Source organism: Rhinolophus sinicus, chromosome 1 (genome assembly GCF_057876585.1).
Source record: "Rhinolophus sinicus isolate RSI-liver-muscle chromosome 1, RSI-T2T, whole genome shotgun sequence".
Taxonomy (NCBI): domain Eukaryota; kingdom Metazoa; phylum Chordata; class Mammalia; order Chiroptera; family Rhinolophidae; genus Rhinolophus; species Rhinolophus sinicus.
Genome location: NC_142501.1, coordinates 53,538,357 through 53,552,130, shown reverse-complemented (window position 1 = coordinate 53,552,130; position 13,774 = coordinate 53,538,357). Strand labels below are relative to the sequence as shown.

The following is a 13,774-nucleotide window of genomic DNA, read 5'->3' as shown; positions in this document are numbered from 1 at the left end:
TTGCAAAAAATGCAATTACTTTTGCACCAACCTAAAACCTTAACTTTCCACAGTTAAGGAAAGCCCTCTGAGACATTAAGAAAAATGAAACCAAGCCAGTAAATATATAAATCATTTATTTGTTTCTAGAATGTGTGTGAATGTGATTGATTTAATATTTAAAATAGTCCCTTTACAAAATCATCTCAGAAAATATACTAAATTTATTAAAACACATGCAAACTATTACTGAAAAATCCTATTTTTAAACCCTCTGACTGATCAACCCAACACTTGTTTTCAAAGCATTTGTGATGATTTATAGAAGTTTACATGGTTACAAGGAAAAAAGAAATCATCTTGGGACGGGAGTGTAAATTTGATCAGAATAATCCAAGAAAATACTTGTCCCCTTCTTTATAGATTCACAGGTTGCCTTGTTAATAATATCAATTATATATCAATTATAAAAAGTAATATTAATTATAAGAGTTTTGTCCAAAAAGGAGCCAGGATATAGTTGTCGCCGGTGCAATACAATGAAAATATGAAGGATATGAAAAGATTACTTTTAATAAAGTAGGATATTTTCAAACTCCACTTTCTTTAGAAATTATGAACATAGATTGTATTTTGGCTTGTGTCAAAGTAATTTTCCAGGGTAGGAATCTTTCTGCTAGTCATTTTTATTCATTTTATTTGGATTCACCTTTTCAGTGAAAAATTACACATTGGTTTCAGAATTTTCCCTGTTGAATGAACATAGTAAACCCAATCCCCAACTTGCTGAAGTGGAAAGGTAACTATTAATGTCACCAGAATTAAGAATGTGAAGCTCAAATTGGTGACATATAAATAGTGCTAGCAGTCATTTTCTATATAGAAATATTATTCAAGGGTCTCCAAAGAGTTCCTTTAGAAAAATAATGGCTTCCCATTGTATAAACTGGGTTGCCTTTTTTCTAAAGTCTCGTACAAAATGCACCGAATTATATAAGGTTTTTCTAATCACAGCGGGTCTTCTCCTTGCCTACAATTTACTGCATTCAGCAAAGTATATGCTGATAATAGGGAAAATGAACCCAAGAACCTTAACTGCCTCAGATAGTTTCATGGATATACTAAATTGTCAAGTACAATCTTCATCTTACGAAGACTGGAATGCAGAAAAATAAACTTTGAAGAAAAAAATAATTCATATACATAAAATATTGGGGCTGCTTTTGGACTGACCCAGAAAAAAAGCTTTGGTGGAATACTGGATTAAAAGACATGACAGGTGACAGAACCAGATGTGGCATCCTGGTATATTACTTCTGAAAGCCAGCCCAGTGACACTAAGAACAACAAATAGATTCAGATTTCTTTTTTTAAAAAAATCTGTGCAATTTGGATTTTCAGCTAGTTGTATTTCTTTATTCAGTCTGTGAATTACTAAGATCTTTTCACTTCTCCGTTTTCAAAGTCTTCTTTTGAGTGATTTAACTGCTTATTCCACCAAGCCCTCAAAGAGGGGGTGAAATTCAAATCTGTTAGGTAACAATTTAAGTAAGACAGAAACATTTTGAAGTTACTGAATAAACTAAGATTTGGGAATAATGGTAGACTTCAATGATGAAAGCTCACCATTTCCTTTTAAAGGAGAGTTCAAAGCTGTTTTTTGTTTTTGATTCTCTGGGAGACAGTAGAAAATGGTTAAATAGGGTATAATGTACATTATTAGGGGTAAAATTGCACTTTACCTAAAAAAGGGTTTCTCTTCTCCCAATTAGTATTTTAAGTGTCAGCTGAAGCCTTGAATTATCTGAGCCATTCACTCAGCCCTACTTCCCACGCGCGCTATTTCACAGCGTATCCGTAGATGTGAGGCCGCACGAGCGCCCAGGACAGCGGAGCATGTAGGTGCTTTAGTTTCAGCTGAGAGAAGCTGGCCCGCTCCAGCGGCTTCCAGCTCTCCCTGGTCAGGTTGCACCCATCAAACAGAAGGTACCAAATAGGATCCAGGACCTGCTGCCAGAAGTAATTCCAGGTTGAAGGCTCAGCTGAGACATGCTCCATGAAATAAAAAGCTCCTCCCTGAGAAAGAGAAAAAAAACACACAAAAAACCCACATTTCAAGGATTTTAGTTTTGGGAAAACGTATTTATAAAGTGATTGAAGCTTCAGAGTTCAGTGGCCCCAGAGGCCAACTTCATGAGAAGACATGGATAAGTTAAAACTAACTGAAACATCGTTTTGGTCCATAGTTTCATCGTCTGTCAAATTTTTATTCAGAGCTGCCAATCTAAAGCCATCATGAACACTTTTATTTTCTGATCATAAAAAGAATACATAGGAATAGCTAATAGTTAAAACTTAAAGCAGTTACTGCGTGCCGCATCCTATGTCCTTAATGCCTATCACACGGTAGCTCACTTAATCCTCACAATACTTTGATTTGGTATTATTATCGCTATTTTTACCGATGAGGGAACTATGAAAATAAACACACAGAAATAAGCAACTTGCCTAAGGTTACACAGCTTGTAAATGTCAGAATCAGATCTTGAACCCAGTGGTTAGGCTCCAGAGCCTGGCAACACTGCCTTACCAATATGCTTATTTTAGAATATTTAGAAAATACAGAACAGTGTAAAAAGAGCTTAGTAACACTATAAGCAAAAACATCTACTAACCATGTCTAGTTAGTGCCCAGGCTTAGGACACAGGAAGCCAGCATTTGGGTATAAGAATCAGACCTTTTTCATTTATGACTTTAATGTCGACCTCTCCTGGCGCCAAAGATAAAATTATATCATTGCCTCTAAACCCTAACTCCACGTCCTTTTCTTTCTGGGGAACTTCCTCTATTAGAAAATAAAACTGGGGATTTACAGAACATCCTTTTCTCCTTGAATCGTAAATTCAAATGTTAATGTACCCATGCTTTATTTATGTTCAACTATATTTAGAACAAAACTATGTTGGTTTTTTTTAAAGATTTTATTGGGGAAGGGGAACAGGACTTTATTGGGGAACAGTGTGCACTTTCAGGACTTTTCTCCAAGTCAAGTTGTCCTTTCAATCTTAGTTGTGGAGGGTTCTGTTCAGCTTTTAAGTTGTTGTCCTTTCAGTCTTAGTTGTGGAGGGCGCAGCTCAGCTCCAGGTCCAGTTGCCATTGTTAGTTGCAGGGGGCACAGCCCACCATCCCTTGCAGGAGTCGAACCGGCAACCTTGTGGTTGAGAGGATGCGCTCCAACCAACTGAGCCATCTGGGAGCTCAGCAGCAGCTCAGCTCAAGGTGCTGTGTTCAATTTTAGTTGCAGGGGGCACAGCCCACCATCCCTTGCAGGAGTCGAACCGGCAACCTTGTGGTTGAGAGGATGCGCTCCAACCAACTGAGCCATCTGGGAGCTCAGCGGCAGCTCAGCTCAAGGTGCCGTGTTCAATTTTAGTTGCAGGGGGCGCTGCCCACCATCCCTTGTGGGACTCGAGGAATTGAACTGGCAACCTTGTGGTTGAGAGCCCACTGGCCCATGTGGGAATCGAACCGGCAGCCTTCAGAGTTAGGAGCACGGAGCTCTAACCACCTGAGCCACCAGGCTGGCCCCAGAACAAAACTATTTTAAACTAGTTTTTTTTATTTTATTAAATTTATTGGGGTGACAATTGTTAGTTTAAACTAGTTTTTAAAAAAATAATAAAGATAATATGTGAAATTACATATAGGTATTAAGAATTTCAAACTATGCAGAAAGGTATAAAATGAAAAGTAATTCTTCCCCCACATCCAGTCACATTCCCAAGAGGCAACGACTGCTAATAGTTTGTCTATTATTCCCATTAACAGAAATCCATATGAAATCCTTTATACTCTGTAACAATTTACTTGAATGGCCTCCTGTTGATGGACTTTTCCAGTTTGTGTCATTACAAATACTGTAATGAGTGTCTTGCATATGGACGACTTTTTGCACATTTGTTGTTTTTGTTTGCTTGTTTGTTTTTATTTGGGGAAGGGCAACAGGACTTAATGGGGGAACAGTGTGTACTTCCAGGACTTTTTCCAAGTCAAGTTGTTGTCCTTTCAATCTTAGTTGTGGAGGGCGCAGCTCAGCTCCAGGTACAGTCGCCGTTGTTAGTTGCAGGGGGTGCAGCCCACCATCCCTTGGGGTAGTCAACCAGCAACCTTGTGGTTGAGAGGATGCGCTCTAACCAACTGAGCCATCTGGCACTGGCCCATGTGGGAATCGAACCTGTAGCCTTCGGTGTTAGGAGCACAGAGCTCCAACCGCCTGAGCCACCAGGCCGACCCTTTTTGCACATTTGTGCAGTACAGCTATCAAATAAATTCATACTGGATGAAAGAATACATGCACCTTAAATTTTGATATTATGAAATTGCCCTCCAAAGAGGGCACGTCCTCCAGTGTGTCTGAGGGTATCCAGTCTCCTAAACCCACCCCAAAACCATATTGACTTTAAAAGTCTGATAATAGGTAAAAATGGTATCTTGCTTTAATTTGTTCTTTAATTGTAAGGCTGAGCATTTTTATCAGGTAATTGGCTATTTTTATTTACATTTCTGTTCCTGCTCTTTGCCTATATTTCTCATGTTTTTCTTATTGATTTAAAAAATCAATAAGATTTTTGTTTACTTGTAATGTTTTTTAATATGAAGGAAGTTAACCGTTTGTCTATCATCCCTGGCAAATACTTTTTCCAAGTTTGTTCTCGTACTTGAACTTCGTTTATATCTCTGCAGTTTTTAAATTTTATGAATTCAGATTTATCAACTTTTCCCTTTCTAGCTTCTTTCCCACTCTGAGATTTTTAAAAATTCAAGTCTTCTCTAGTAGTTTTACTTTTTACGTTAGAGTGTTTGATCCACCTGAAAGTGAGAGGACTGCCCTTGGTCATAGTAGTTGCTACGTACTAACCAGTCCTCCTCATGCCCGTCACTCACCGGCCTCAGCACTCTGCACACCTCCCGCAGGATCTGCTCCTGACTCTCCACGGAGCACAGCACCAGGGTGCAGACCACCACATCCATGGAACCACTGGCCACCGGGCGCATATTCTCCCCTGCAGCCACCAAGAAGCGCTCAAACTGCAGGTGACGGTTCTCCGCAAGGCTCTTGATCAAGAACTTCTCAAAGTTGGGGTTGGGGTCAATACAGGTCACCCTGCATCCAGGAGGATAGAACTTGAAGTTGGTGCCGGTGCCACAGCCCACCTCCAGCAGGGAGAGCTTTCCGGAGGGGCCCTGGAACGCCTGCAGGTTGCTGAAGAGCTCCCGCTTCTGGCTTGCCATCTGTTTATTGTACGTCTCACTGAATCTCACCAAGAAGTGGGGGAAACATTTTTTACATATCCAGCCCCAGAAACCCAGAAAGTTCAGCAGGTACATGGGAAAGGCCAGGATGTAGACCACCAGCCGGAGGATAAAGATGGTAAGCGCCATTACCCAGAAAACGAAAAAACAGATCAGTCTGGAGACCTGACTCCTTCCTTTAAAAGCAGGAGGCAGGCTTCTGGCCACACTCCAGGGCCAATCAGCTTCGCAGAACTGGGTGTACTGGAGTAGAAAGCTGCCACTGAGCTCAGTCCTGAGCAAGAAGGCCGTTTCACCCCATTAACAGACTTGGCAAACATTGACTCATAGTTTAGTTTTCATGAAGCGAAATGAGAAGGTTCCCAGCTTTTTCTTAGAAGGAAAGGTGATTACAATCCCTTTATTCTAAATCTATTTCTGCTCCTCTGTCTCTGGGTTTGGAGACTACTGCTAGTTTCCAGCTGCAGTTTTACAAGCACTTACACTGTATGGGGTCCTCCAATGACCGCCACAAAGAAAACAATCCGTGGGTGGAGCGTGGTTAAACTATACCGGACTAGGAGCTGCCAAGTCCCCTTTATTACAATGTCCCCTCCTCCCATTCCCCTTTTGTCCCCCCACTCCCCCGCCCACCCCACTTTTTAAAAAGGAAAGTGAAAGGATGTGCCTACTTTGCCACAGTTAATAATCCCCCCCACCCCCTTTTGCATTCTGGGCTGAGACGCTCAACTTTCATTACTCAGCAGAATTATTTTTAAGTCACTGTTTTGGGCAGTCCGTTTTTAAAGGGCAAGTTTCAACTTAAAATTGTGCACAACTATTACTACCTTATTCAGCTAATTTAGATAAAAATAGAATATTCACCTTTGGGAGCCTCAAGTATTCAGAAAATAGTTTCAAACATTCATCTGTTTTTAACAAGAAAGCCTGAGCTTTAGGGTGGTTAGGGAAAATTTCAAAAATAATGGTTATATAAAAAAGTTTTACTTTTTATTTTTATTTTTTTATTAGTGTCAGGTGTACGAAACAATGTAATAGACATTTACATCCCCCACAAATTACATTTACTTTTTTAAACTGGGTGATGGATGTTCTGTTGTTTCCTTGTTATGCTCTACACATATTTGATAAATATTATATCTCTTCCATTTTAACAGCTTTTTTTGAGTTGGAACTGACATACAATAAACTGTACATAAAGTGTACAGTTTAATAAGTTTTGACATATATACACACCCATGAAACCGTCACTTCGATGAAGATAATGAACATATTCATCACCCCCAAGTTTCCTCTTGTCCTTTTGTGATCCCTCCCCACTGTCCTCCTCATCCCAAGGCAACCACTGAGCTGTTTTTTGTCTCTAGAGATCTGTTTGTATTTCCTAAAATTTTATGTAAATGGAAGCATACAATATGTACTCTTTGTCTGGCTTCTTTCACTCTGCATAATAATTTTGAGAGTCATCCACGTTGTTCTATCTATTGATTTTATTGCTGAGTCGTATTCCATTGTATGGATGTATAACAGTTTGTTTATCCATTTACCTACCGATGGATATTTGAGATGTTTCTAGTTTTGGGCTGTATCAAATTAAGCTACTGTGAAAGTTAGCATACAAGTCTTTGTATTGACCTATGCTTTCATTTCTGCTGGATAAATTCCTATGAGTAGAATGTAGGTGTTTAACTTTTTAAGAAACTGCCAAACTGTTCTCCAAAGCAGTTGTATTATTTCATACTCCCACTAGCAGTGTATAAGAGGTTTATTTGCCCAACCTCCTTACCAACAGTTGGCATGGCTGACTTTTTAATGTTAGCCGTTCTAAACGTGCATAGTGGTCCCTCATTGTAGTTTTCATTTGCATTTCCCTGATGATTAATGATGTCGAGTGGGCTTTTAATGGGCTTATTCCCCATCTGTGTATCTTATTTGGTAAAGTGTCTGTTCATGTCTTTTGCCCATTTTGAAACTGGGTTGTTTTCTTATTTAGTATCGAGAATTCTTTGTGTATTCTAACACATTTATCAAATATGTGATTTGCAATTTTTTTTCCTAGTCTGTGAGTTGTCTTTTTATTCTCTTAACAGTGTCACCCATTTTGCCTACCCCACCTTCATTACCTCTGGCCACTACCAATCTGTTCTCTATCTATGAGTTCCTTTTTTTCTTTAGATTCCACATAACAATGAGATCATATGGTTTTTATTTTTCTCTGACTGACTTATTTCACTTAGAATAATGCCCTCAAGGTCCATCCATGTTGTCTTAAAATGGCAAGCTTTTACTTTTTATTGCTGAGCAATACTCCATTGTTTGTGTATACATATACATATATGTGTGTGCATATATATATGTGTATATACAGAGGGTGCCAAAAAAATGTATACACATTTTAAGAAAGGAGAAAAAACTATTAAAATTGTAATGCTCAATATATACTGATAACAAAAGTGAATACAAGTCACATGTGTACATTTTTTTGGCACCCCGGTACATACACACACACCGTATGTTCTTTATCCACTCATCTGTGGATGGACTCTTAGGCTGCTTCCATATCTTGGCTATTGTAAGTAATGCTGCAATGAAAATAGGGGTGCATATAGCTTTTCAAATTAGTGTTTTTGTTTTCTTTGGATAAATATCCAGAAGTGGAATTGCTGGGTGGTATGGCAGCTTAATTTTTAATTTTTTGAGGAATCTTCATACTGTTTTCCATAGTGGCTGCACCAATTTGCAATCCCACCAACAGAACACAAGGGCTCCCTTTTCTCCACATCCTCGCCAACACTTGTTTGTTGATATATTGCTAGCTATTCTGACAGGGATGAGGTGATATCTCACTGTGGTTTTAATTTGCATTTCTCTGATGATTAGTGATTTGAGCATTTTTTCATCTGTCTGTTGGCCACCTGAATGTCCTCTTTGGAGAAATGAATTTTAAGGCTCCATTATTAGGCACAAATATATATTTATAATAGTTACAGCTGCCTGATATATTTGCCTTTTTAACATTACAAAGTGTCCCTCTTTGTTTTTAATTTCTTTTTGTCCTGAAGTTTATTTTGTCTGATAATGCATTTAACAACTCCTTATACTTTCTTATGGTTATTCTTTCCAACTTTTAAATTTCAACCCATTTTTATCTTTATATTTAAAGCACATCTTGTAGACATCATGCAGTTGATTCTTGCTTTTTTACCTAGTCTGATAATAACTACCTTAATGTTTTTATATTTTAAATTGTGGTAAAATACACCTAACATATAATTTACCATCTTAACCATTTTTAAGTACACAATTCAGTGGCATTAACTACATTCACATTGTTGTGCGACCTTTGCTACCGTCCATTCAGAGGATTCTTTTCATTTTGCAAAACTGAAACTCTATACCCATTAAACGATAACTCTTCGTTCTCCCCTTTCTTCAGCACCAGGCAAGCACCGTTCTTTCTGTCTCTATGAATTTGACTACTCTAGGTACTTCATATAATGGGAATCGTACAGTATTTATCCTTTTGTGACTGGCTTATTTCACTTAGCATAATTTCCTCAAGGTTCACCCATGTTGTAGCGTGTGTTACAATATGCTTCCTTTTTAAGGCTGACTAACATCCCATTGTACATTATGTATATGTCACATTTTGTTTATCCATTCATCTGACAATGGACACTTGGATTGATTTTACCTTTTGGCTATTGTGAATAATGCTGCCATGAATATGCATGTGCAAATATCTCTTCCAGAACCTGCTTTCAATTCTTTTGGTTATATACCCCGAAGTAGAATTGTTGAATCATATGGTAATTCTATTTTTAATATTTTGGGAACCACCCATACTGTGTTCTATAGCAGCTGCACCATTTTACATTCTCACCAATGGTGCACAAGGGTTCCAATTTCTCCATAGCTTAAGAAAAACTTTTCTTCTTCTTTTTCCTCCTCCTCCTTCTGCTGCTGGATAGTTGTATGTGGTTCTAAGAGGAGATAGGGCTAAACTCTCCACTCTCACCTCTTCTATTCAGCATTGTACTGAAAGTTCTAAACAGTACAATAAGACAAGAAAAACAAATAAAAGGCATGTAGAAAAAAAAGCAAAGGAGTCATTATTTGCAGATTATGTATGGAGAAAATCCTAAGGAATCTACAGAAAAGGTGATATTAATTTATTAGCAAGGTTATGGGCTACAAGGTCAACAGATAAAACCAATGGCATTGATTGGAACAATTGGAAATTGAAATTTAAATAAATGCCATTTAAATAGAATCAAAATCATACAATATTTGGAGATAAATTTAACAAAAATGAGTAAGACCTATACAATAAAACATAAAACATTGCTGAGGGAAATTAAAGACTATAATAATAATCCTCAATAATAATAATAATCCTACAATAATCTTTAGCATTATCAGTCATCAGGTAAATGCAAATTAAAGCTACAAATAGATGCTACAGCCATTAACTGAATGGCTAAAATTTAAAACAGGGACAATACCAAATGTTAGTGTGAATACAGAACAACTGGAACTTTCAAGTTACTGGTGGCATGTAAAATGGTACAATAACATTGGAAAATAGGCTACTTCTACTAAAGTTAAACATACACTTATCATATAACTGATGTAGGAGATTTTTCTGTGAGTCTCCAAATGATGTGGGGAATTTCTGTGAGTGTGGGCCGGGATCCTGTCTTGTGAAACCGAAGAATGGAAGCGCGGACCAAAAAGAGGCAGAGAGTTGCAAAGAGGATAGTTTATTAAAAGTAAAGGGTTACAGCTCCCAAGCGGGAGGGGGTTTCGTGAATAAAGCAAAAGTTCTTTTATACCTGCCCCTGGGGCTGGTGCCTTCTAATGGAATTCATTTATCAGGTTTGTCCTGTTTGCCCATCCTGAAGGGATTAACGAAATAACCCATTCCTATTTATCAGATCTGCTCCGTTTTCCGTTTTCTGGTCAAAAGAAATTTATGAGATAACTTATTAACCTCAGGGCTACTTCAGAATCTGGAATTTCAGGATATGGCTGTTTTTTGCTTATTCACCGGGGACCTTGCTATCTACCTAACAACAGCTAACTAACCTCTCTCAAAATCATGCTTTAAAAAATGCATTTCTTAGTCCTGTCCACTTAAGCAACATAGATTTAATGACAACTTAGTAGCCGTGACTATACCTTATACTTAGTTCCTAAAACTATTCCCTACTAGAATATATCAGGACTCCTTGGAGAGATGAGTGATTTTAGATATGGGTCAGGAAGAGTTTAGCTTGGAACACCTAGTGCTAGAAAGGTATACTTGAATGATAATGGAGAATGTCAAAAGAACATAGAAGCCACCTTGAATGGACTTCCACTGGCCAAATTTGGGACAATTTGAGCACCAAGAATAATAATGATGGCATTTGGATTACACACTAATTTTAAAAAGGAGCCTGTGAATCCATCGTGCTGCTGGGGAAAAAAGAAGAGTCAGGTAGAAAGCTCTTTTTTTTTTTTGCAGAAAAATACCATCTACTAAACGTAGAAAAAATGAAAAATTAGGAAACCAGCATTTTGAAACCGTTAGTGTAATAACTGACTTCAGCAAGGATCATTAATGCATGTTAAAACCATTGGGTGTAAATTTCATAATATTCAGATGGTCTCAAGTTTTTAATTATGAAGGAAAAAAGGTATCTTTACAATAGAGAAATATGATAGATACCACTTTGTCAAAGTGATCAAATAGCATTACATACAATGGGACAAACTGACTTTGTGTGTGTACCTTTGATGGAATGCAGTAGGAAGTATGTTTGTTAACTATGTTGTATCATTGTCAGAAATCTTTAATCTGACTAATCATGAAGAATTCTGATAGATTCAGAATGTAGAGAATTCTGTAAGACAACTGACTTGGATTCTGTATCACTCATGAAAAAAAGATAGGGACAAGGAGACTGTTTTATAATAAATTAAAGGACATTGCAGAGACATGAAAAGCAAATGCAACGTGCAGAATCCAGATTCGATCCTGGAGTAAGTGTGTCGGGGGGACTATCAAAAACATTTGAATATAGACCCTATATTAGATATTATTATTAAATCAATGTTAAATTTCTTTGATATGATAATGGTGTTGTGATTATGTTTTCATTCTTAGGAGATACATGCTGAAGTGTTGGGGATGAAGTAACATGACATTAGCAACTTACTTGCAAATTGTTCAACCAAAAATAAAAACAGTAGGGATGTTTGTGTGTGTGTAGAGAGAGAAGGAAAGCGTAAAAACAGGGCAAGGTGTTACTATTTGGAGAATAATGGTGGGCAATCACAGTACTGTATTTCGACTTTTTATAGGACTGACATTTTTCAAAATAGCTGGGGTAAAATAATGCTTCACAAGAGTTTGTAAAAATACTCATTATAATAAGTGAACTATCAGGATTCATGGTAGCTTTCTTTGCATAGTAGGGTTGAAACCCGAGGCCAAACAAGTCCAGGGTTTGTGCTGCCTGCACCGCTCAGTCAATAGACCGACACTGGAGTTGGGTCATAGAATAAGCGTTTATTATCAGAGCACCGGTGATCTGAGAAGACAGCAGGTTAACACCTCCAGAAACTGCCTTAACATTCTCAGACCGATTTGGGGTTTTTAAGGGAAAATCTGGGCATTCCTACAGGGGTTGCTAGATGGTTCTGGAGGTCTGCATGGAGCCTTCCCTGTGGTGAAGTGATTCTATGGTGGAGTCAGCAACCCAGTAACAGTGACGGGAGTAGCCTGGTAGATGGTGACCAATAAGCCTAAGGGTATTAATCATAAGTTTTGAGGGTAATTTTCTAAAACAGGGAACTGGGTGGGCCAGGAGCCTTCTGAGTTTAAGCCATAGGGGGATAATCTATTGTTAAGCTATAAGTAGGTCAAGGAAAGGTGAGGCCAGGGACACGGAGAGGCCTCGAATGTGGGGGTGCCACCTGGGCCCTGCTTCAGGGCTGTGGGTGATTTTCTTTCTACTTATTTTCTGTACTTTCTCAATTTTTAAAAATGAGGCTGCAATACTTTGGGAATTAGAAAAATAAAGTAAATTTATTTTTTAAATAGTGTAGTTTTAAATTTGACTTTATAAGTAAAGAGTCTTTTGTTCCAGTAAGTTTTTCAGATGAAAATAATGAGATATTTGTCCAATAGCATAGTGATTTATGTAATGAAAAGGGTCATAAGAATCATGGATGGGGTAATAATAGCAGTAACCAGTTACTGAGCACCTTCAATATAGTAAGAACTTCATATAATCAAATTATTTAACAATTACAGCAATGCTGTAAGTAGGTATTGATAATTGTTCAAATTCTTGTAGCTAGTGACAGAATGAAATTTGAAATATAGTCTGTCTTAGATTATAATGTCCATACCCTAAGTCTCTTGTGGTGGAAATGTTATATGACTCAAGTAAGTGAACTAAGCTCAGCAAAAAGATAAGAAGGTGATTAGAAATTGATTAGAAATTCAGACCTAAAGAGCAATTAGGACAGACCTTTGAAATGGAAAGAAAGAGTGTACCCTTGAATTCTGTCAGTGCATTTTAGAAGAGTTTCTTAGTAGAGATGGTCCCCAACTTGTGATGATTCAACTTACGGTTTTCGGGCTTTACAATGGTGTGAAAGCAGCATGCATTCAGTAGAAACTGTACTGTGAATTTTGATCTTTTCATGGGCTAGTGATGTGTGTGGTACAATACTTTCTCGTGAGGCTGGGCACTGACAGTGATCACAGCTCCCAGTCGCCACGCGGTCACGAGGTTCTGTGTTGTATCCTGTGGTGCCAGAGTGTTTTTGGAAATTGTGTTTTTGAATCCCATCACATCTACAAAATGCCCATCTGCTTCTGGTGAGAAGACGAGGAAGGCAATTACAAATACTCCTCGGCTTACAATGGGTTTATCAGGAGGTAACCCCATCTTAAGTTGAGGAGCACCTGTATTAATAGTTGGGGCTGTCAAGTGAATCTGAATGACACTTAGGTAGTATACACAGGATAAGACTTAACGCATCACGTTGATTGCTACACGTGCATTACCAACGAATTCCAGATAAGCCCTTGTCAATGGATAATCGAGGACCTCTTTCAAGGAAGAACAGAGTCCTCTCAGTGTTGCTCACAAGTCCATAAAAATCAGTCTTCTGCCCCTTGAGTGTTAAACCACTAATGATCCCTAATGGAATGAATAGGTGGAAAACTCATGCTTACTTTCAATTAAATCCCAAAATTAGGTTAAAGCAAAGCGAAGCAAAACAAAACAATAAAACACTTGGTTTTAGCTGGTGGTAGATAGAAAAGGATGAGAAAATAACTATTTCTCCTTTACTACATGAGTTCTCCAAAGTTCAAGGGAGGGGTCAGTTGATTAGTAGTAGATACTAATTCAGTGAACTTTTCCTTTTGTTTTGATAATTCATTTTATAGATTAGTCATCATGAAGTTTATCCCAGGTT

The 13,774-nt window shown here is 38.0% G+C and overlaps 1 protein-coding gene across 2 annotated transcripts in view; it reads right to left on the bottom strand.

Moving 5' to 3' along the window:
* TMT1A (thiol methyltransferase 1A) overlaps nucleotides 1-5,786 on the bottom strand; it is a 40,759-nt gene extending 34,973 nt beyond the window's left edge. The window contains exons 1-2 of one of the 2 annotated variants that reach the window (XM_019724569.3): nucleotides 4,925-5,786; nucleotides 100-2,055 (exon numbers count right to left, since the gene is read on the bottom strand). In XM_019724569.3, the coding sequence (XP_019580128.2) occupies nucleotides 1,819-2,055; nucleotides 4,925-5,422 (735 nt within the window). In that variant the 5' untranslated portion in view covers nucleotides 5,423-5,786 and the 3' untranslated portion in view covers nucleotides 100-1,818. Of the gene's footprint in view, nucleotides 1-99; nucleotides 2,056-4,924 lie in introns of those variants that run through there. The other variant, XM_088799413.1, reaches the window with a different exon arrangement.
* Nucleotides 5,787-13,774: the final 7,988 nt, after the last annotated feature.